The 24548-nt window shown below is 49.9% G+C and overlaps 1 protein-coding gene across 2 annotated transcripts in view; it reads left to right on the top strand.

The window, feature by feature from the left end:
* Nucleotides 1-24548, top strand: part of HMBS (hydroxymethylbilane synthase) — an 87590-nt gene that overhangs the window by 30625 nt on the left and 32417 nt on the right. The window contains exons 1-2 of one of the 2 annotated variants that reach the window (XM_086951293.1): nt 18276-18436; nt 18575-18628. In XM_086951293.1, the coding sequence (XP_086807419.1) occupies nt 18407-18436; nt 18575-18628 (84 nt within the window). In that variant the 5' untranslated portion in view covers nt 18276-18406. Of the gene's footprint in view, nt 1-18275; nt 18437-18574; nt 18629-24548 lie in introns of those variants that run through there. The other variant, XM_086951294.1, reaches the window with a different exon arrangement.

Raw genomic sequence — 24548 nt, 5'->3', positions numbered from 1 at the left:
TCCAGGATCTTGGATAGGGGACCCAACATGTCCATTAGCTTGTCTTGACAAGACCGCCAGGAGCGGTCCAGGCCTTTCTTGGGGTCTTTAGAATATTTTTTAAGGTAGGTGACCATCATAGGGTCCACCTCCGGGGTTTCAGCAATATGGTCTGCCAGGTCAGGCCTCGGGCACTCGGAGCGAAGCTGAGCCCGGACAGGCGCCTCAAAGGGTTGGCGAACATGCGCCTCCAGGTAAGCTGCCACCGCTGGAGCGGGCAGCCATGACGTGGAATTTGGATGGACAATGTCCTCAGGTTCGAAATTGAGAAGGGGGGGACGCTCAAAGGCGTCAACAAAATGCTCCTTGCGGAGACGCTTTTTAGGAGGAGAGTCATGACCTGAAGAGGCTTGACCATGGTCTGACTCCTCCGCATAAAGAGACGCAGAAGACTTGGGTTTGTCTGAAGATAAAACCTTCGCCAGTCTCTGAAAATCTAATTTGTGAGGGTTACCAGGAGACTTTGCGGATTTTTGTGAAGGAGGCAACCAGCCCTGTTGAATGGCATATTCATTAAGATGGCGTTTAAGGGGATTAATGGCCCTTACCAGTGCCTTGTTAACTGAAAGTTGAACACCTTTATCCAACTCCTCCACTAAGTCATATTCAAGAGAAGTATCTTCCTCCTCATCATAATAACAGTCTTCATCTTCTTCATAATACTCAGCCATTGCAACAATATGCAAAAGTCAATGCCCACAAGACTGTAGTAATATATGGAGTATCTTAGATACCAGTAAAGGGGGAGTGTGAACCCCAAAGCAGGCTTAAACCGAGGTAAAACTCGATGCAAAAAACAATTTGAATGTGGAGGGAGAAAGCCTGCCGTCAAAAAACACTCTAGGCAGAGCCTATGCACAATGAAATACAACCGAAGCTCTTTCCTGAGCTCCGGCGTCAAGCGGGGTCAAAAGTTCAGGGCTGTGGGCTTGAGCGCAGATTAACAGCGGTCCTTCACTCAACCGGCAGGAGGGCGTGTGAAGAAAAAATGCCTCGAGCCGGAAATAAAGCAGCGCGCATGCGCGACGCTGAAATGCCACTGAACAACACCGGCTCGAGAGCGCTCGCGCTCCCAATGCGAACCGCGGACCCCTGCTCCCGCTCCACCGAAAGCGACCGGCACAAACGGCCAGGCACTGGGAGGCGAGCAACGCGCTCCCAACAAACGCGCCGAAAACGGACGCGAAAACAGTACCAGCACACCGAAAGGCGGACCACAAAGCATACACAAGCCGCGCGCAGGTATCAGAAAGCAGCGCAAGATAAGGCAAGTGCACAAACAATCATAACAATAAGATTTACAACAGCAATATAAGCATTAGAAGGTAAATAGACTTAACTGGCTGCGGAGCAGCAAAGAAAGAGGAAGTGGTTACCTCTGAGACTGTTTATATACTATGGGTGTACTCTATGGTTGCCCTATTTCTGTTTTTCTTTACTGTAATGTGATTGGCTGCTATGTGTCAGTAAAGAAATGAGACTAAGCATAATCGGAGCCTCCTGTCCTGACATAGAATTTACATTCACTCATCAAATACAATCTTCTCCCCACCCCCAACTCCCCCTTACCCCAACGTCCCCCCCTCCCCCTCCGGCACACCTGGGAGAACACAGTCCAGCAATATGGCCGCAATGTTCGATAGTCCACTCGCCAAGCGAGTAGTAGTCTCTCGGTCCTCGGCCATCCACATATTCGAGTCTGTGATACTTCTACCTTCCCATCTTCTACAGTTGTCCCTCACCCCTCCCCCGCACTCCCACACCCATCCAGCCGCAAGGCACTTCACGCTCACTCCCCTTGCGTGCCGCCCTCAGTTTGTTCCTCATCGCTCCCCTGCCTCAGCAAATAAGGAGTCAAAGGGCCCCATATATCTCGGGGTCCCGACCTCCTCTGTAGTTGCTCTGCATACACATGTAGGTATTCCTGCCAGGTGGACATGTCGTGTAGCCAATCCTTTTAAATTTAGGGGCTCTCCCTCTACCCCATCTACAGGCCACTTGACGTCGTGCTATGAGAATGCCAAGAGCGAGGAACTGTTTATGTGGTGTTTGTATGTCCCCCACCAAGCCCAGCAGGAAACTCAGAGGGGTCGGCGCCAGCGTCTTGCCCACCATGCTAGTCAACCTTGTAAATACCTTCTCCCAGAAAGAAGCTACTGGGGGATGGGCTCTCCAGGCTAAATGCATAAAATCTGCCTCCTCCTGACCACACCGCAGACATCTGTCATCCTCCCTAAGGTGAATCTTATGAAGGTGCGCCGGGTATGATCAAGTCGGTGAAGGAATTCAAAATTTGCTAACATTCGTGACAAGAATTTTCAATTCTATTAAGGACAAGGAGGCGAGGATTATGCTTAGTCTCATTTCTTTACTGACACATAGCAGCCAATCACATTACAGTAAAGAAAAAACAGAAATACGTCACCCATGAACCCAGGGCAACCATAGAGTACACCCATAGTATATAAACAGTCTCAGAGGTAACCACTTCCTCTTTCTTTGTCCAAAATCCAGTGGGAAGAACCAATTAAACATCAGAAAACCAAGGAGAACATCATCCGAAAGGACCAAAATCCGAACGAGGAGGCGGAGGAACTTCCAAAAGCCACAGGAACAGAAGCAGGCCAACGAGGAGTAGAAACTCGCAGCAGAACTTCCACAAGGGCGGAGCCGGAGGAACCTCACTTGGGATCAGAGCCTGAAAAGAGACACAAAGCCGTAATACACATCCTGTGTAATCATGAGCAAATAAAGGGTGGGTAGAGAAAAAACCAAAGCATTCATTACATTTCATTAGGAAAGATCTATGAAGCATTGCATAGTAACAATATAATAGATACATGCATATACAACGGGTGGGATAATCCTCGCCTCCTTGTCCTTAATAGAATTGAAAATTCTTGTCACGAATGTTAGCAAATTTTGAATTCTATTTCAGGACAGGAGGCTCCGATTATGCTTGTTCAAAGCTCATCCACCACAACAGAAGCAACAGTAGGAACAGGCTTGAAATAAAATGTCTTAAACACAGAATCTGAGGACCAGTCAGCAGCTTTCATAATGTCACATAAAGAGACCCCCAATGAAAAAGCCTTAGAGGCCATGGCTCCCCGAGCCGAGTGAGCACCAAAAACAGAAACATCAATGCCCGCTTCCTCCATAAGCCATCTTACCCAACGGGCCAAAGTGGCTGGAGCAACGGGGCGAAAGGGGTTTTGCAAAGCAATCAACAATTGACCCTGCATATCAGATCGATGAAGAGAAGTACTCACCTCATAATCCTTAAGGCATTGAACCACACAAAGGTTAGGTCGAGCCGGAAAAGAAGGATACGAAATGATCTCCGTGTTAGTTTTAGTGCGCCGGGAAAGGCGAAAGGAAACACCCTCAGGCGTGAAACTACGACCCGCTAGATCTAGAGCGCGGACGTCAGAAATGCGTTTGCAGGAAAGCAAACACAGTAACATAGTAAGCTTGGCTGAAAGTTGCTTACGAGTCAATAAGGAATTAACCGGCCAAGCCTCCAGAAAACGTAGTACCACAGAAACGTCCCATAGGGAAACATATCTAGGCTTAGGAGGAGTAGCCATACGAATACCTTTCAGAATTTTGGCTACGAGAGGATGTTCCCCAACTGGCTTGCCATCGACAGGAAGATGACCCGCCGAAATGGCGGAACGGAAATTGTTGACTGTGCAATAAGCCAAACCCGAAGAGGTGGACAGAGAGGACAAAAAATTGCATATCAAAGAGATATCAGCCGATGTGGGATCAACTTGCCGTTGAGTACACCAATCACTCCAACGTTTCCAGGAACTTCTGTAGCGCTTGTGAGTGTTAGGGGCCCAGGCGTTGCTGAGGAATCTGGCAGCGTCCTCAGAAAGGCCTGGCACCGTCCAACGTTCCCCGAAATTCGCCACGCCAGGAGAAGGAGGGAACCGGACTGAACCAGGGGATGCGGATTCTGCAATGGATCTAGAAGGAGATTCGCCCTCTGAGGAAGAAGAAAGGGCAGGTCGCATGCCATCTCCAGAAGAACAGGGAACCATGGCTGAGCCCTCCAGAGAGGGGCAATCAGAATCAATTCCGCCTGAAAGCGCGTCACATAGGCCAGAACCCTCGGGAGCATCATGAATGGGGGAAACGCATAACAGAGGGACGTCGGCCATGTCTGGAGGAAAGCATCGGTGGCCAGGGCTTCCGGATCCGGTCGCCAGCTGAAGAACTGGGGAAGTTGGGTGTTGAGCCGGGACGCAAAGAGGTCGATCAGACACGGCCCCCAGCTGCGAAGCAGTTGGCGAAACACCCTGGGATGGAGTCTCCAGTCGCTGAAGTCCCTCAGATGTCTGGAGTTCCAGTCCGCCACAAGATTGCGAGACCCGGGAAGGTACTCTGCAATAACAGTGATCTTGTGCTGGAGGCAATAATGCCAGAACTCCTTGGCAATCTCTGCCAACAATCGCGACCGAGTTCCCCCCAGCTTGTTGATGTAACGCACTGCGGAGACATTGTCCATCCGGAGAAGGATGCAGCAGTGGGACTGAAGAGGCGACAGGCATTTGATCGCAAATGACCCCGCCAGCAACTCCAAACAGTTGATGTGGAGTGAAAGTTCCCGCGGAGACCACCGTCCCCCCATCGAGACCGGACCGCAACGGGCTCCCCAGCCCCAACGACTGGCATCCGATTCGATCACAATCTCCGGAGAGGAGCCGAAGAGGGCCCTGCCGTTCCAGGCCTCCATGTGATCCAACCACCATTGCATCTCCAATCTGGCCTCCTCCGAGAGAGGAATCAAATCGGAATACCGGAGGCCACGCTGAAGATGCTGAATCTTCAGACGTTGAAGGGCCCGATAATGTAGCGGGGCTGGAAATATTGCTTGCAGGGAAGACGCCAAAAGCCCGACTACTCGTGCTAACAACCTCAATGACACAGTCGGACTCGAGATAATGGAATTCAATTCCTTCTTGATATAGCGAATCTTCTGCTGGGGCAGCAGCAGCTGACAAGTGATGGAGTTGACTCTGAACCCCAAGAAATCGATGACCTGAGAAGGATGAAGAACAGATTTGGGAACATTCACCAGAAACCCGAGGGACTGGAGAAGGTCTATGGTCCAGTCCAGATGAGTCATTAGTCTGACCGGACAATCCGCCAGAAGGAGGATGTCGTCCAAATAAATGATCAAACGAACCCCACGACTGCGGAGCGATTCCACTACAGGACGCAACAGTTTCGTGAAGCACCACGGCGCCGACGAAAGGCCGAAGGGGAGGACTTGATACTGATACCAAGTCCCCTGCCACTGAAACTGCAGAAAACGGCGATGGGGACGGAAGATCGGGACCGAAAGGTAAGCATCTTTGAGGTCCAGACGAACCATCCAATCCCGTTCCCTCAAGAGGTCTCGCAACAGATGGATACCCTCCATCTTGAAGTGTCTGTAAACTACCCCCGCATTGAAATCCTTCAGATTGAGGACCAACCGTGAACCTCCTCCCTTCTTGTCCACCAGAAAAATCGAACTGGCAAATCCCTGCGGATGGCGGACTGTCGGCACAATGGCCCCCTTCAAGACCAGAGACTTGAGTTCCTCTGTGATGAACTCCTGACTTTCCTTTGAGAAGTGAAGAGGGAAGGGAGGACGAGATTGGTGAATGGGATGATAGAATTCGATTTTGAATCCCTGAACCGTTTCCAGCACCCAAGCATCGCCTGAGATTGCGCGCCAATTGGCTAGAAAATGGCGAATCCTGCCCCCCAGAACAACACTGCATGCAGGAAGAAGTCTCACCTGAAGTGGCGGAATCTTGACGTCCGCCGGAGTAGCCACCTGAACCTCCTTTCTTGAACTGCCCACGTCCTTTCCTGGAAGGGTAGAAGTTAGACCGCTGGGCATAACTGGAATCCTGCTGGCCTCCCTTATGGGACTGGTACCCACGTTGAGTGGGTTGGTATTGACCACGGCCGGACGAGCGTCCCCTGTTTCGTCCGGCCTTGTTAAAAACCGGACGCATGGCCCGTTTTAAGGTGGCCTGTGCCTTATCAATACTACTAAAAGTGCTGACAAAATGGGTGAGCTCCTTCAAGAAGGATTGACCAAAAAGAAGACCTTGAGCAGCAGCCCCTGCCTCCGAGGAAGAAAGTTCAGACAATTTCGGGTCCAGTTTCAGAAGAATAGAACGCCGACGTTCACTTGAGAGGGCACAGTTGGCGTTCCCTAAAAAGCAGACGGCTCGCTGTGCCCACTGAATGAGCTCGTCAGGATCAACAGTGGAAGACGCTTCCTTGGCACGGAAGCCCAGATCCAACAGTTTTGTGATAGGACCTAGGAGGTCCAAAACTTTATCCTGACAAGCCCGCCAGGAACGGTCCAGACCTTTCTTGGGGTCCTTTGAAAATTTTGTCATGTACGTTAGAATGGTAGGGTCGACCTCCGGCGTGTCCGCCAGGTTATCCGCCAAATCTGGCCGCGGACACTCTGAGCGAAGACGCGCCCGCACATCTTTATCAAAAGGATGCCTGATATACTGCTGAACATACTCAGCCACAGCCGGGGAGGGAAGCCAGGCGGAAGAATTCGGGTGCACAATATCCTCAGGCTCAAAAGTTAAAACAGGAGGCCGAGAGGAGGCGTCCACAAAATGTTCTTTACATTTACGTTTTTTGGGGGGAGGAGGCAAAACCTCCGACGAGGAGGAGGAAGCATCATGGTCGTCGCTCTCTACCAGTACAGGGACAGCCTTGGATTTAGAGGACAATGACCGAGCCAACTTCCGAAAGTCCGAAGAATGGGGATTACCAGGAGATGAGGACTTCTTGGAAGGAAGCCAACCTTGCTGTTGCGCATATTGCGTCAAATGGCGCTTCAGGGGTGTAATGGCGCGAGCCATTGCCCTATTCATAGAGAGTTGTACCCCTTTGTCCAGTGCCTCAACCAGGTCCTGCTCAAAAAAGTCAGACCCCTCCTCCTCAAAGTCACCTTCCTCCTCAAAATAATAGGAGCCACTCATGATACACTGGAAGTGTGTGAAATCAGCCCACCAGGTGACAAGGAATCTGGTATGTCAGTGACACAGTCTGAGGGAGTGAAAAACCTCACAGTCAGCAAGTTAAAGCAGAAAAAACTGCGTAGAATACAAGATATAGAGCGTGGAGGGAGGCTTGCCGACCAAAAAATAACCACTCTAGGCAAAGCCTATGCGAATTTGCAACCGGGACCTTTTTCCAAGCTCCGGCGTCTAAACGGGACTAGCTGACAGGCAGTGGGCGTATACGTCAACAGACGCGTTCAAGAGCCGGCGCTGTGTTGACAGAAAAACACAGCTGCGCGAGGAAAAGCCCTTGGGGACAAAGGTCGCGCATGCGCAGACACTCGGCTCGCCCGACAGCCAAGGAGCCTGCTCGCGCTGAACGTGCGCGAGGCAGGACAGTCCCCAACTCCCTCCACCAAAAACGGGACAAACGGCAGCAAGTGCCCGACCCCGGGAGGTGACACACGCTCCCACCGACGCGCCGGCCGAGGAAAATTTAAACTACCAAGACGGCAGCAAGAGCGCGAAATAAGCGCCAAAGCAACAGCACACAGCGCGCACAAAGCGGTATGAATTTAAACATACAACACAAGTTAAACAGTAATAGAATAACAAGTTTGCACTTAACTGGCTGCGGAGCAGCAAAGAAAGAGGAAGTGGTTACCTCTGAGACTGTTTATATACTATGGGTGTACTCTATGGTTGCCCTGGGTTCATGGGTGACGTATTTCTGTTTTTTCTTTACTGTAATGTGATTGGCTGCTATGTGTCAGTAAAGAAATGAGACTAAGCATAATCGGAGCCTCCTGTCCTGAAATAGAATTTATAGTGCACCAACCGAAGTATGCAGCTACCGTATATAACTTCAGTTTGAAGACCGGCTGTTTCCCACTGCTCATCCGTAAGGGGGCTGTCTAGGTCTGCATTCCATTCCCCGCAGGCTCGAACAGGTTGGGCAGGTGGTGCACTGCGCACCCGCTTACACAACACGGAAATGACATGTGTGGGGGCTTCAGGCTGCACCATTAAGTGTAATGACGCAAACGTTTCCGGTTCCTGCGGGAACCCCGCGGTGTAAGCCCTAGCGCTCTGCATCAAGCGCGTGTAAAGGAACACATCCATAAAGGAAGGTTCGTGACCTCCAAAAAACTGTTCTTTCATGCGGAATTTCCCTCCAATATATAGGTCACCCCATGTAGCCAGTTTGTCGATCTAGCATACGCTGGCAAATCTTCTCCTTTAGTGACTGGCAACAACGGGCAGTGGCTCAAGGGCACTCTAGGGGAGTACATCAGGTGTGCAGCCTCCGCTTTCGCTAACCAATTCCACGCCCTGACTGTGCAGTCTACTGTGGAGGGGTCGCCGTGTCGCTCCCTAGTGGGCATATACACGTACTCTGATGTAGGAGTAGGGGCCATGTAGCTATCCTCGACCGTGAGGTGAGGCATATACGGGGGAGGGTGAAACCAGTATACCAGAAAATGTGCCTTCGCACTATAATAGTATTGTTCAAAATTGGGGACGTCAAACCCGCCCTCGCGGTATGGCAGCATAAGCGTAGTTAATTTCAGTCGAGCCTGCATCCCCCCCCCAAATAAGGCGAATTAGCTGGGAATTAAGCGTATGAAAAAAGAAGGCTCCGGGGAAGTACGGAATGTTTATGAATAAATACAAAAACTTCGGGAGTATGTTCATTTTAATCAACTATATCCTCCCTGGCATTGAAAGAGGTAGTTTAACCCATTTGGAGACGTTATCCGTCACCTTGTCCATAGCCTTCCCATAATTAATCCTCAGTAAAGCATCCCGGTCCCTGGTGACATAGATGCCTAAATACTTAAAGTCATCCACCTCCCATTTCAGTGGATAGTCCAGCAGGTGTGGCTCAGTGTGGCAGGTCAAGGGGAAGACCGCAGATTTGTTCCAGTTTATTTGCACTCCAGCCACTGCACCGAACTTAGTAATTTCCCTCAGTATTGGGTTTAAATTATCCTGAGGCTTGTGAACATACAACGTTCTATCATCGCCATAAAGCGACACTACCAGCTGCCTGGATGGATATATGAGGCTACTATGGTTGTGGTGCTGTCGCAGCTTCGCAGCAAGGGGCTCTATTGCTCGGGCAAATAAAACTGCTGAGAGTGGGCACACCTGCTGTGTGCCTCTGGCAACCGGAAATCTTGCAGATCTAGAGCCATTAAGGAGAACTCTGGCGCATGGCTGGGTGTACAGCACCTTAATCCAATTAACAAAGGAAAAAGGCAGCCCCGTGTGGTGAAGTACCCCTATCAGGTAGTCCCATTCGACTGAATAGAACGCTTTGGTTGCGTCCTGAAAGACTGCCACCGCCGCGCTCTTTGGGTCAATGTCTTGCAGGACTGCCAAAAAAGTTCATAGGTTATGAGCTGTAGCCTGATGGGGCACGAAGCCCGCTTGGTCAGGTAAAACCAATTTTTCTAAAAGTAAATTAAGCTGCGTCGTGAACACCTTAGCCAGGATTTTGGTATCACTATTGAGTAGCGATAAAGGCCTATAGGAATTTGCAGAGCAGCGGGGATTTACCGGGCTTTAACAGTGACAATATTTGTGCCTCCCTCATTGTGGCTGTCAAATACCCCTCCTCCAATGCTGCATAAAACACTGCTTTAAGGACAGGAGCTAGTGTGGTCACAAAGGCCTTGTAAAAATCTATAGGAAGCCCATCCGAACCAGGCGCCTTCCCTGACGACATAGACATGATAACCTCCGTTAGCACTTGACCTAGAGGTTGACGAGGTAAAAACGTACTCTGCGTGTCTCCAAGCCACGCCAACGCTATGTCTTTCAGATAGCCGCTAAGGTCCAGTGGAGTCCCCCTTTTGCGATGTACAAAGCTTTGTGTAAAACCTCATCAATATGTCCATTTGATTGGGGAGGTTCCGGCACACACTCCCCCATTCATCTTGTAATTCAGCAACATAGTTCTGAAACCTAGGGGCTCGAATAGCGCCAGCCAATGCTTTACCTGGTCTATCCCCCTCGCCATACACTCGGGCCACGTAGTGCTTACCACAAAGTTTGCATTCCCTGTTCGCTGCTTCCTCATACTCTGAAATGTTCTCTCTCACTTTGGCGCACAGTTCCTCAGAGTCTCTCCCATCACCTATTTCCTTTTCCAGTATTTTCAGTTCCCCTTCTAGTTTGTGTAGGTCCCGCCGAAGGTCCCTAATTATACCACCTCCCTTAGCCAAGCACCAAACCCCGTACTGTCACTTGAAATGCCTCCCACACCGTTGTTAGGCTAGCAACTGAGTTAATGTTTCTAGCAAAAAAATCTTGAATGTCTAGCTCCATCTCCGTCTTGAACACTGGATCCTGTAAGTGACGTGGATTCAATTTCCACCCCAGGAAGGGGGAAAGATCTACCGGAGGGTGGAGCGTCACTAGGACAGGGGAGTGGTCCGAGTATGTGCGGGCCAAATGCATTGCTTTGACTATCCAGTGCGCCGTTCCCAGTGCCACCAATACATAATCTGGTCTGGCCCACATGTTATGCACTGCCGAGTGGTGTGTGCCTTCTCTCTTGGAGGGGTGCAGGTGACGCCATGTATCCAACAAATACTCTGACTCTAAAATGCTCTGTAGTGAATGGACTGCTACAGCATGGGAACGGTCAAATTTGGGATCTACAACAGTGTTAAAATCCCCCCCATAGGACATAAGTGAATCCTAGCGTGCTAAGTTTTCCTCTAAGCACCAGAAGGGGGTGAACGTCATCTATATTAGGACCATAGTGATTTGCTATCGCATCGTCGTGAGTTCAGCCTTTACCACAGCAAACAGTATCTTCCTTCAGAGTCAAGAGCCATACCTCCCTGAACAAATCTCACTCCCTTCTTAATAAGGATGGCAACCCCTCTGGAATAACTGGAGTAGGGAGCAAAGCAGCTGTGAGAGGCCCAGCGTGAGGCAAAGGGAGTCGTCCCGCCAGGGGGGAGGTGTGTCTCCTGTAACAGGGCGATATGAATCTGATGGCGGTCTAAGTATCCTAACACTTGCCTCCTCTTACGTGGGTCATTCAGGCCCCTAATGTTCCAGGAGACCACATTCAGCCCATCAGGAGCTCTGTTGCTATTGGCCATGAGTCATACTCAACACAATCAATCTGTTGCAATAATCATGCCCCCAGTGCCCAATCCCATAGTGTGCCTGAGCCCGCTCTTCCAACTCCCTACCCCCCACCGGCACCCCCAACTTGCCAGGAATGTCCCCCCCCCCACCCATTCATTCATCACTTCAACATTCATCCCATCCATATTGGCTGGATTCAAACTCTAACTCAGGGGAATGCCCTCCAAAGGGGACCACTAGGGGCTCCCGCACTTCACTCCTCCCCACTATTTCACCCATCCATTCCCCCGATGAACATGGGCTACACTATGACGGGGCGACGGCGAGTGCCCAGGCGGCAATATTTATCGAAACATTCAAACAACAACAATAGTACTTCACCAACTCGGTGCAGCTGGTAGGGGTCTTTACACCACAGGGCTATGAAGCCCGCTGCTCAGGGACAGTACATCAGCCAGGATCCGACAGGGGAGAGTGGGATCTGGTTCTCCTCCGGGCGGCTTCTTCCCTCAACTCTGAGCTACGATCTCACTTCAAATAATCTTCAACTTGCTGGGGGGAGGTGAAGAAGTGCTGGCGCCCTCGGTGGTTGATCTTCAATCTCGCAGGATAAAGCATAGCATATGTGATCTCTTTGGCCTGCAGCTTTTTCTTCATGGCAGTGAACTTTCGGCGGGCCTCCTGCACAGCCTGGGTAAAATCGGGATAGAAGGCCAAGGTGGTGGTGTCGTAGCGCACTTCCCTCTTCTCGCGGGCCAGGCGTAGAACAGTATCACGGTATTTCAGGAATCTCACTATCACCGGCCGAGGTGGTGCTCCTGGAGGAGGTCGCGTCGCCAGGGATCTGTGTGCCCTCTCAATAGTCATATGGGCAGAGAAAGAGTATTTGCCAAATAGCTACCCCAGCAGCCGTTCCATAAAGTCCTCAAGTCTGCCAGTGTTTGTCGATTCGGCAAGGCCCAGCACCCTTACATTGTTCCTCCGGGAACGCGCTTCCAACTCCTCATTTTTGTCCGCAATGTCCTTTTAATAATGTATCCATCTGCGGCATGTGTTGCTTAGTCGTGCCTGCCCCATCCTCCAGCGTTGACACTCTTTGTTCTGCCTCCTTAATTCGCTCCTCATGCTGATCCAGTTTCTCCACTACTTTGTCCAACCGACTGTTCATGGCATCCATTTTGGAGTCCATGGAGGTGAGGCTCTGTTGCATTCCTATCAGGAGGGCCTTCCAGTCTTCATCCCGTGCTTCTGGGGGGTCCAGGTCCGACCTGTCTTTGGAGCTGGAGTCAGTTGCCTTTCTGGCATCAAAAGACAGCTTCGCCTGCTTGGGCTCGGTTTGACCCATAATGTGCCGCAGAACGGGTTGGCGCACACCCCACGCAAAAACAATGAGGTAGGCGCAGCAGGGAAGCCTTTCCGCTCTCGTCTTCTCCCTCCACGCACAGTATCTGCCCCCTAGGTCCGCAGTGTACTTATCCCCCCTCTGGGCGCGAGGTCAGTGGCCGGGCTGCGAAGCTTTAGCACAATCCATCAAGCATGGAGGCAAGCTGTATCTATAGCAGGAAACCGAGGCGATGGTGTTGTTAGCAAATGGCCGCCATGCACGGGTGCAGCTTCTGTCCTTCAAAATGGCGTCCTGAGGCTCCACTAGTAGTGCTAATGTCCACTAGGCCATCGCCGCTATCAATATGCTCCTCCCGCAATTGTGTCCTGCCGTGAAGCCTGGCCCTGGGTCTTAAGGCATATAGCCGGTCTCACCCGGCGCCCACCGGTACCTTCTAGCTCACTGCTCAGTGTTCGTGGTCGGGTCCCGGGCCGTGCGCCATTTTCCCCACGTCTTTTCCTGAAGCACGGGCACCCACCGCAACAGCGCTCCAGATCCCCTCGCCGGCATTCTCACTTGCTCGGTCCGGACAACAGCAAGGGTCTGCTCCCCACCTGTGGGCCTCGTCTCGCTGCCGAGAGCCCAGCCGCCGCCCAGAACCACAGGTAGCGCCGAACCAGGCCTATAAATCCCCGGCCTCGCGTGATGACAGGCCGCCAGTGGGCTCACCAGCTTCTCCGTCTCCTTGTCCGCCCACCAAATGTCCGCAACTCACCACGTCGCACAGCAGTGTAGTAGGGGCTTCAAAAGCAGCGTCCTGGCAGCCGAATATGTTCCGCTGCCCGTAGGAGGTGAATTTATTCAAGTAAGTGGACCAGGATGGCGGTTATGTGTAAAAATCCACCCGGGTCGGCGGGAGCCTTCTTACAGCGCAGCCATGACTGTCCAGCGCCCCCCTAGCTGCATGGTGTTGGCTGGTTGTTACGAGCTCTGTTTAGGCATTGTATTTTGGGTGATGTTGTGGGCATGTTGATACCTGTCTATATGGTATGTGCGTAAGCAGGGCCGGACTGAGAACAGCAACCAGCCCTGGGAGCGGGGGGGTTGGGAGGGCGGGGGCACCTGTTATTGTTACAGGGGAGCGATATTGCAGCGCTGCTGCAAAACCAGCCCCAGTCACAAAACCGTCCCCCACAGGCACAAACCCGGCCCACCGGGGAAATGCTCGGTGCCCGCTACAGCCAGTCCAGCCCTGTGCGTATGTTTTTTTTTTTTGGATATTATGTTGTCCTGGATGTTTTGTGTGTGCGCTTTAGCTGTAAGTAGTCTTATGAGTACAACATTACATCAGAGATGTTTTAAGGCATGGGCAAAGTGGGCTCTGGCCCAGGGCCCCAGTCTTTCAGGTGTCCCCTGATAGAGGCAGGTCTGTTCTGCAGAGAGTATAGCCCTGACCGTGCAGGATTAAACTCTGCGGAGTCAGTCGAAATTTCGGGGCCCCCTCGCAAATTATCTCCTAATACTCAATACAGCTAATTATTATTTTTTTTTTACAAGCTGCCAGAAGATGCGCTTTTAAGAGACTAACTGTTATGTGAATCTGATGTTTCTGGTTAAGTTGTGTTTTGATCTGTTGTTGTAGGGCCCCTAAAAGGAGTGGGGCCCATAGGCCGGTTCTTGCTTTGCCTATTTGGTACTCTGGAACTGTGCCGCGATTACTTTGAATAATTCTTAAACAGATTGTTTTAAATATGGTTTTCTTTTAATGTTAATGTGGGTGATGAGTGAGAGTCTGTTACAGGCATTTTGCAGAGAAATGTTTGTTTCATGCAACAGCCATATAAAAAAGTTTTTGGGGGATCAGAAAAGGACCTTACATATAGAAACGGAGGTGTCACAGTGAATATTTGCAGTCATAGTAGTGAGCTACTGCTGTTACAATATTAAAAACACATCGCTGTCCCTGAATATTAGATGTAAACACGTTTAGAATGTGGACGAGTGCTCCCGGGCACTGTCAGTGAACTGGCCAAAGAGGACATGAAAAAGCTGAAATTAGATCATAAACTTAAAGCTGTTCTGAAATGGGCCCCCAAAATCCTTATGGTGTCACTGTGTTACACAGTTCTGTAGTGTATCAATGCTATCTGTACAGATTTCTTTCTAATGTGTTCTGTGGGAAGTTGAGTTTGTACTGAGTGCTCTTGGCAGGCACTGGCTAGCAATTTATCAGAGCTGAGTTTGTTGCTTGACATTTTGTGTTCCTAATGTAATGGTTGGCTGGCCTGTGGAACTACGCAAAGAAAGATTGTGATTGTGATTGTCATGAGAACTAAAGGTAAAGATCATTCATAGGAGTAGTTTTAAATTAAGAGGTAGTATTGAGTGAGAAGACCTGGTTGGGATATTGGTAATTACTGATTTGGGTGCGTTGATGAGATCCGGAAAGTGTATCTACGGTATGGTTTCTAACTTACAGTTGTGAAGTTAAATGTTGAGGAGAGGAGGCTCATTGTCTTAGTTAATGATATTTTAGGAGCAGGTTCAGTGCAGGTACAGGTTTAGATGCCAAATGAGTTTTTAAATCAGATGTGGGTACTAGAGAATGATAGGGCAAAGTCTGGTAGTTTGAGATCTCAAAGTCATGATTTTAATGTGAAGGGGCAGTGTTTAGTATTGTGGATCGCGGGAGAGGAATGGATTGATGCATAGGGGTGGAGATGTGGTGGAACGTATGGTGGAGGGAGACGGGTCTTGGAAGGATTTTTATATTGATTGATGGTTGAGGGATAGGTGGAGAACAGTTAGTTAGATATGTGACTGTGAGTGCAGGGCGGGTTTTGAATAGTTGACTGAACCAGAAGAGGAATGGATGCATGGTGAAGGGCTAGACGGATGGGCGGATTTTACAGGATGGATGCTGGGGGCCTGGATACATGGATGTGGTGGAATTGAGAGTTGGAAAAGGGATTGGTACCAGAAGGAAGAAAACTGAGGTGATTTCTGTCGCTCAGAGATTGGGGGAGAGCTCCGTACAGTTTCCCTCGTTATTTTACTCTCTCTTCAGGGGATTATCCTTTCTGTCACACATGTAATAACTCCATATAATATATCTATTTGGCTTAACAGTTGTCTTCACGGGGTTGCCTTCTGTTCCTGGGTCTCTTTAAGGGTACCTTTTCCAATGGCTGTGGTGGGGAGGAAGGGGCAGGGCTGACTCCATATAGTATCCCTTGGTTGCTTAGCAGTGTCTCCATGGGTTGGGTTTGTGTTGACCCAGTGCTGACTCTGTAACGTTTCCTGGTGGTTTATAGCATTTACTGTTATCACTGGTCCTACATTGTAATATCGAATTGTAGGTATTTGCTTGCCTTACTACTTCTGGGACCACTTGCGTGATAACATATTTTATGCCTAAGCATCTTGTGCCTCACTCATTTTTGCTTCAGGTTCATGCATAGATGCAACGACATAACTGAAATAAGAGTACAACTCTGGTCCTTACGTGTGACACCTAACTGGTCCTCATGTATGCCACAAGACACATGCTTGTGTGCAAGGCATTCCCACTGAATAGCGTGTTGTCTGTCCGCAAAGTGCTTCAGCGCCTTGTCGGGGGTAGAAGTAAAGATGCTGAGCAAACCTACAGGGAGGCGGTAGAGGTGCCAAACACATAAACAGTGACTATGTACAGGCATAGGTGAGACCTTTATTTTTGTAAGCGTAATGTACGTTCGTTAGTGGCACTCTGATCACCACGCCAGTAAATGAAATGTTTTTAGATGGAATATACATTTTTAAAATGTTTGTTAAAGATATTTTAGAAGGTCTCAAATCTTTTATTGTTGGGAAATTGCTGGTATGAGTTTCTGTAAGCCCAGTCCCCTAATTAATTACTAAGCTGTAAAACATAGTAATCACAAGCTATTGATGAAGGAATCCCCTGGAAATATTCCCTTTTGTTTAATTGGAATTGTGCTTATTACATTTTGGTATCTCGTTCCTCCACTGCTTTCCACTTTAAGTATGGGACTTTTTGAAACCAGCAGTTTTAACGGTCATATCCTCTAGATCTGTTATCAAATGCATTTTTTTGTATAAATATGTTATTTGTAAATTGTTCTTATTTTGTAACGGAAAATTTCAAACATATTCTGTGGACCTAGTTTGTGATCCAAATCGTAAATCAATAAAACGGCCTTGCATGTGTGATAATACATTACTGTGCAAGCTTCGGTGACCAGAGTTATACACTGTGCATGCATAGGTGAAACTTCATATACGCCGTGCAGGCTGATGTCCAGAGCGGAGGCCATGTACAATGTGCAGACATTGGCGAGCAAAGCTACAGTCTACATGAATAGGTGCATAACAACTAAATATAGCATAGTCCTGCTAGCACACTCGCACAGTGTTTAGGCTTTTTCTACCCACTGCATGTGTTTGGGGGTTCCTTCCACATTCTATGCTTCTTTAGTTATACCAGTTTTAGGCCCGTTGATTGCCAATTGAGCACCCATTAGCTCATAAATAGAGTCAAATAGGAAAGCAGGCCTGTGCCTTCAAAGACCAGCAGAGCTGAGGAGACAGGCCATAACGTTCCCAGTTCTGTTGGCTAGCTACATCTAGACACTTGTGTACACTTGTTGATCCACAACTGAGAAATGGTGTGATTCTACACATACTGTATGATATTCCACGCGCGAGATGCGGCAGATATTGCTTGCTTGAGTGTGTGTGTCAATGGCTTAGACTGTGTGTCTAGTGTCTTGGATTGCCTGTGATGCAGCACATTTGGTGACACTGCACACTGCTTGGCACTGAGATGGGTGTTGAAGGTTGTCTCATTCCACAGCCTGTGCGTCAAATGTCATTGAGTTTTCTTTGATACGGTGTGATAACACACCAGGATTATGTGAGTGAGTAGAGCGAGATATATGCAATGGACTTAGTGCCAGATGCCGCATGTGTTCATCCGGGTGCCTAGCACTGTGTTTGATGCCCCATGGTATACGGTGTACTTTGAGATGCCGGTGGGACTTTCTGCGTGTGTGTCTGTAACTAATGCCTTTGACATTGTGTGATAATACTACTGTGAGAGGCGTCTGTGTATGATGCTACAGCAGTCGACTTTGCGCTTTTGTTTAAGAGTGAGGCGTGCTCCAGATAGTGGGCTTCTGTACACACTGAATGGTGCTGTTTGCCGCTGCCTGTCCATCGAACTCGAGAGGGAGAGTGTGATGTTACAACCGTGTGTGTAGCGCTGCGGCGGCTTTTATAGTCTTTATGCGACGCCTCAGGCCGTGAGAAAACATGCTTGCGAGATGCCAGAGTCTTCGTGAAGCCAAAGTCTGTGGGGGAGGGGGGGGGGGGGGGGCGGGAATTGTGGCCTACGGGCCACGGCAGTCGTTCGTGTCCCTCGTTACCCTGCTGTAAATCCTGAAGTATACAGCCTCTTGCACGTGCACGGTCTTGGAGGGGCCGCGGCCCTGCGTCTGGCGCTGCACGCCAGCGTAAGGCCCTAACTAGGCATTAAAGCCTGCCTTGATGTCGCGTCTGCGAGATTGGAAGGTCTGCAGCCCACACCTGCTGCGCCACTGTGCGGTTTCCCGCCCTGGAGCCTGGTGTCGGCTACACCCTGTGCAATCTCCCCACACAGCCCTCCCGGCCCGCGCTCCCGCGGCCTCTTATCGCTCTGCCACCTTAGCCAGGAAGGGCAGTGGCTCTGGGAGATGGTGCTTCAAAGCGCATGGTCTGTCCCAGTGAGCGGCATAGGAGGGTTCAAGTCGCAGCCTGCTCCTCGCGCTCAGCTCTTCCCGACCCTGTCTTCTACCCGAGGCGGCCGGACTTTTAACGCTCACTTTTGCCCACATAGGTCGGATTTCCGCGTTTACAAATGGAGGAGCAACCGCTAAGGAACCGTCAGGTAAACTGAGGGGTTTGCTTCACTTTGTGACAAGTGAGAGAGCCATTATTTTCCCTCGCAGGATACTTGGGAGTGGTCTGGTGTGGTAGCCTGGCGGGTGGGATTCAGTTTGCTAACCACTGGTTTCTATCTTTGCAGGATGCCGCAGACTCCCAAAATCGCATTATCCGCGTGGGGACCAGGAAGAGCCAGGTGAGTTTTTGGGTTATTATGCCCCTCCGACTCACGTTGTGTCTGACATTTGTTAAGGTAAAATGCACATTTCAGGCGAGCACTATGCCTTAAATCATTTTTATAGCCTCCTCACCAGCACGAGTGATGACTGGGGTTTGTATACACGGGGAAGAAATGAACGGCGAACAATTAAGGCCGCCCCAGATCATGTTATTTTTCTTCCAGAGAGGTGGCTAAAATGAGGTAATGTCGGCTGCGTTTAATTATTGGTTATATCTGAAAACATGTTTCCAGCTGCAATCGGGATGATGTTCGGTGACTAACACTCACTTTTCTGGTTTTACTGCTGTCAGCCAATAGCTTTGCAACAGTCGGGGAACCCTCCCTGCGAGTAATATAGGCTTTCAAGGTGCTTAGTCTCACAGACAATATCTAAGGGGATGCAAATCGAGTATATACCATCCGAAAATAGGTTAGTTCATCACCTGTAATGTTTGGCGTTGACATTCACATCTAAAGTACCTGTGAATTGGGTGTCTGACTGCAAGTGGGGTTGGGGTGACGGGAGGTTGGTCGATGATTTATAATGAGCCAAAACTCATTTCACAAGCCAATCTCTCTCTGTTGATCCTTTTTACTCGTCTCCTTTCTTTTCCCATTGATTTCGTTTGCTCTGTAAACCCACATCCAAGCCTTTCTTTTTAGCTTTCTCTCCCTATATCCGACATTTTTCTCTGTCCATCCCCCATTCTGTTTGTATCTCATCACCTATTCCCCTCTTCCTCTCATCGATTTTTATCTATCCCACGCTCTCTCGAGCTGTCGCTCTTTTTCGTCCTCTCCCACTGTTGAACTCAGACACCCTTTCTGTCTACTCACACTTTCACTCCCTCTTTCGATCGGCCCCTCCATCTCTTGCTTTTTTTCGACTTTTTCACCCGCCTGAGCTCTCAAGCTTTAGACTGAGATCAGCTCCTTGGTCACTGATACTTTCACTCATAATCTTGGTTTCCTCCCTGCCCCATAATCTTTCTGTCTCCCTGTTGATCATAATTCTGAGGCCCTTCTCTGACTTGACTTGACTCCTTCCTGTGAAAAATTCGCTTTTGGGGAAGCTCACTCCCACAGTGATCATGCCCTCTCCTATCTCCTTTGCGCCTTTCTTCTATCATACTCCTTGTTTTCAATGATTCCGTTCACCACTTTGAGACGACCTTTGAGTAGCGTAAAATGCTATACAAATAAACAGCTTAACTTACATGTGAGAAAACAGAAGGAGGGTAGGAGCACACTGCCATGCAGCCCAGTACTTCATTTGCCCCAATGCATCATGGTAAATGCAGTGCATATTAACACTTACTACCGTAGTAGTCTTTACTTTTTCACCCTTGTTGGTGCAAACTGTGCTGTGTAATTATATTTATTTATTTATTTATTTATTATTGGGATTTATAAAGCGCAACGATTGCCCTTGGGTGTCTTGGCGCTGAATATACACATGTTTCTGGGTTCATTCCTTCAGTAGAGAGCAGCAAGTAATTTTGGGGTGCTGAAAATGCTGCCCAAAGTCTTTTCTGGTCTTTGTACCACTCACTGGGCGCAGGTGCATCAACACAAGCTCGTCAGCTCAGTTCCTCAAGGGAGCCTTTTCGAACAGAAGGGTGGGAGCACAGTTCCTATCATCCCAGCCCTCGATGTACCCCAGTGCCTCATGGTAAATGCAGTGCAGGTTAACACTTGCTTCAGTATTAGTCTTTACTTTTTCACCCTTGTTGGTGGTAACCTGAGCTACGTAACCTTCCCCCCCCCCCCCCCCCCCCCTGTGTTTAAAAGGGTCCCTGACAAACGCCTGGGGTGCACCTGTGTGCCTGTGGAGTGGTACTGTGTGAAAACTTGGGAAGCATTTCAACAACCCCAGATGACTTTTCTCTGTTCTATACTATTTCTTCTCTTTACTAATGAAGGACTAAACGCAGAAACATGTCTAGAGAACAGCACTACCTGCCTGTGCTGCCCCAAATTTGGTGAGAAACTACAGCAACTTTGAAGTAACTGTACTTCATTTACCGGAAGGCATTGGAATGAACAGTGCTAGGAAAGCGACAGTGTGCACCCCCCCCCTCCTTATGTTACAAGGACCAGAACACAAAGCAGAAAGCCCTAGACTCTGTCACGTACTCCTGGTGTGCGTACATTGATAATGTCCCCCCCCCCCCTTTTAGCTGGGTGTTTTGTCCAGTTAGAGAGTGCCATTTTTGGGAGTTCGAGTTATGGAGCGCTGTAGAATGACTGGAATCACCCTGATGCCCTGTAACCTTTACTGCAAAATGACAATTTTTCAACAGTTACCCACTGACTCCAACCCCAGGGGTATCGTCTGTCTTGTTCTGGACTTTTATTTAACAATCTAATACGTTCTGGAAATTACAGTCCTGGATCACTTTGGATGAACCAAAATGAGAAAAGAACATTATTACAGTGGTTTCTAAAAATCAAGCCCTGTACTGGAATCCAAAGGCCACCTGACCCCCACCCCCATTAGATGGAGCGCTTTATGTGTCAGTCTCTGTATTTTATTGCTTATTTGTTTGGGCTTAGGGAACAAACGCAGTTTCGGGGTGGGTGATCTGAGTGCTATGGTGTCCTAGAGTCCATCAGTCAGAAGAAGATCGGAAAATAGCTTTATTCGATTTCATGATGTAAAATCATAAAAGCACCCCATAAAAAATACAATAATTATCATTTCTCAATAAAACATTCCCAAAATGTTATTTAAAAAAGCTCATATAGCGATCCTATATTTCTTTAGTTCATAGATAATCTGCATCTTATTACATTTTTTTAAAAACATGGCAACTAAATACATGGTCATCTCGTCTTCTAACATCCTTAGTTTCATTAATGCCGGTCTACACTGCCTTAGACCCCATATTTTAAGTAACGGTTTTAGATACTTAATTCTGTACATTGTATAACATTTACAAAACAAGGTGCAATGTATCAGTGACTGCTTTGATGAGTCATCACAGGGGCAGAGTGTCAAGTCACTTGAGTCCATCAGTCTAGTGGGACTCCTCAGAGACGGTCAGCTACACGGAGGGCGCTGTATAACTACACATATTTGTTCATTCATTCATGGGCGGGGTGTCCTTCAGCGTGTCTGCCTAGAGACACCCACAAATCTGGTGTTCTGCCTCCAATTTACCCAATCACAAATCTATCACCACCCTTTACTTTGTCTCCCCCTCCCCCCTTCCGGGTCTCACTCTCACCTCTTGGTTTTGCCATCTCTACGGCAGTCCTGACTGGCAGAACTCTCTGCGCTGTGCTACTCTAGACGTAAGAGCTCTGCCAATGCACCTCAATCCATACTTCATTGGCCTGTACTGTTCCCATACCGAGATCAGCATACAGCTCTCCCAGTGCACCTCAATTCATACTGTAAGCTCCTCTTAATATTCCACTTTTAAGAGCCACGTACTACAGCTCCCATCAGCAGGCCTTCCATTCTAGTGCTGAGTCTCACACACAGCTCGGCCAGTGTACCTCCGTACTGGCTGATAGCTAAGACCAACACACAGCTCAACCAATGCCACCAGTCTTAATTGTATTGTTCCATTTCTGATACTCACAAAATGTACAGTGTACACCATGCCAACTCATACCGGTTCTGATTGGTAGTACCCATGTACTTGGTCCCGTACTGAAACAGTGTGGCCAGTGTACCTCCTTCCTGGCTAATGGCTCCTCACATTAGTTCAGTGCTGAGACTGAACCCCCACTTGTGTGTCTTAATTCTGCTCCACTGTGCCCTTTCGTGTACCTAAACCGATGCCCACATGGACCCCTATAGTCCTGAGACCTGTCTTTGTGGGACTTTTCATTTTGACAATATGGTATTGAAGATTTGATCACATTGACGTGCAAAAGGTATCTGAAAGAAACCGGTTAGTGTTAGATTCCTTACCTTAGAATATCCCCAGGTGCCAGACTGGATCCGGAAAGTTTTGCGTAGCAGTACCCCTGCGCGTCAGTAGGAGTTTTCTGCGGCTCCACATCCGGCATCGTTGGCGCCGGAATGACGTCGTCGGAGTACTTAGATGTCGCCCTCGCGCGCCGACGTCAGTTCTTCTTCTTTTTTCCGCGCCAGCAAGCACAGATCCGAAAAAAGCACTACTCCGTAGTCACTACTCCTTAGTCACTTTTTGACTAACTTTTTCGATCTTTTTGATCCTGTTTCGAGTCGTAAGACTATCGGTGCCGGTAGGTATGCCTGGGTTCAAGCCCTGTGCCGATTGCAACCGACTGATGTCAGTTACCGACCCCCATCGCCGGTGCCTGTATTGCCTTGGGGCCGACCATGATGACAAGTCGTGCCCAGACTGCCGGGCATTGATGTCGAAGGCTAGGCGGGAGCGGTCCCGTAAGCTCCCCGAGCTCCGGCAGTCGCCCCCACGCAGTTCACTGTCCAGGTCGAGGAGGAGGTCGAAGGACCGGTCGCGGGGCCACAGCCATCGCAGGACAGCGAGTCAACACCATTCGTCGGGCTCCAAGTCCTCAGGTAAGAGGCACACGAGGTGGAAGAGACAACCTCGCTCTTCTGACTCCCCCCGATGCGGCGGGTGGTGTGGGCGACACCGCCGCCAGCTCCATACCCGCCGGTCCCTGGGCTAAACGCGACGCCGGAGGAGATCGATGCTTTCCTCATGGCCATGAGGTCGCTCACTCCTCCCTCAGGTCCCGCTGTGTCGCCTTCGGGCCCACTGCCCGAGTGGGAGCCCAAGCGGGCCGGTTGCTTCGGCCCCGGCTCCGTCGACGACTCCGTTCCTGCTGCCGCAGGGCCCCACCGGATCCGGGTCGCCGCTGGTCGACCTTACGACCCCTCAGCCGGCGTCGACCCTCATGGTGTCGCCCCCGACGTCGTCCCCAGACGACATCGTCCCCGTTCCCTCCCTCGGTCTGAATCCGGCTTCAGTCCGGTGTTGCTCGACGCCGAGAGAATAGCAATTCTTCTATGATCTGGTCCCATCCTTTGCACCTGACTATCAGGAGATGGGAGGCAAGGGGGATTGGGAGGGGTCTGAGGCCTCTCTGGCACAAGAGTGCCAGTCGTATCAGGACTGGGCAGTGGATCTAGGGGAGGCCAGTGGTTTGAACACTTTGTCCGACACTGGCTTTGTCTCCCCTCCTACCGTGGCTACGGAGGAGGGGGCTGCTTACAGTGTCGTGCTGATGAGGGCGGCCAAGGCCTTGGGTCTTGAGCTCCCTGTCTCGGCCGTGAGGACTAACTTCCTCACCGAGGTCCTTTAAACCGCAGGCAAGCTCTTTGGAGCCTCTACTGCCGTTTATTGAGGCCCTTACTGACGTTCTGTTGGGCACTTGGTCCAGGCCCGCTACAGGTCCGCCTGTAGATCGGAACGTGGCCAGGTGCCACCGCCCGGCCCCGGGCGACCCTAGCTTCCTGTCCCTCTTGGCCAAGGGGGCCATCAAGCGCGTTCCTGGGCCAGAAGTAGGGTGTGGTTGTTACTCCCTCTACTTTCTGGTTCCCAAGAAGGGCAAAGGGGGTCTACGCCCTATCTTGGACCTGCGGAACGTCAACGGCTTCCTCCGGAAGGAGAAGTTCAAGATGCTGACTTTGGCTCAGGTCTTAGCTGCCCTAGACCCAGAAGACTGGATGGTAGCGTTGGACTTGCAGGACGCACATTTTCACATCCCCGTCCTGCCGGGCCACCGGCATTACCTGTGGTTCACGGGAGGCTGCGAGCGCTTTCAGTTTACCGTGCTCCCCTTCGGTCTTACCAGCGCCCCTCTGGTGTTCACGAAAGTGATGGCGGTGGTCACAGCCCATCTGCGCAGATTAGGGGTGTCATTCCTCCCCTATCTCGACGACTGGTTGTTGAAGGCGGGCTCACCCCAGATAGTCGTCAGCCACCTCCAG

Source organism: Lissotriton vulgaris, unplaced genomic scaffold, assembly GCF_964263255.1.
Source record: "Lissotriton vulgaris unplaced genomic scaffold, aLisVul1.2 SCAFFOLD_1083, whole genome shotgun sequence".
Lineage (NCBI taxonomy): Eukaryota > Metazoa > Chordata > Amphibia > Caudata > Salamandridae > Lissotriton > Lissotriton vulgaris.
This window is presented reverse-complemented; position numbering and strand designations above follow the sequence as displayed.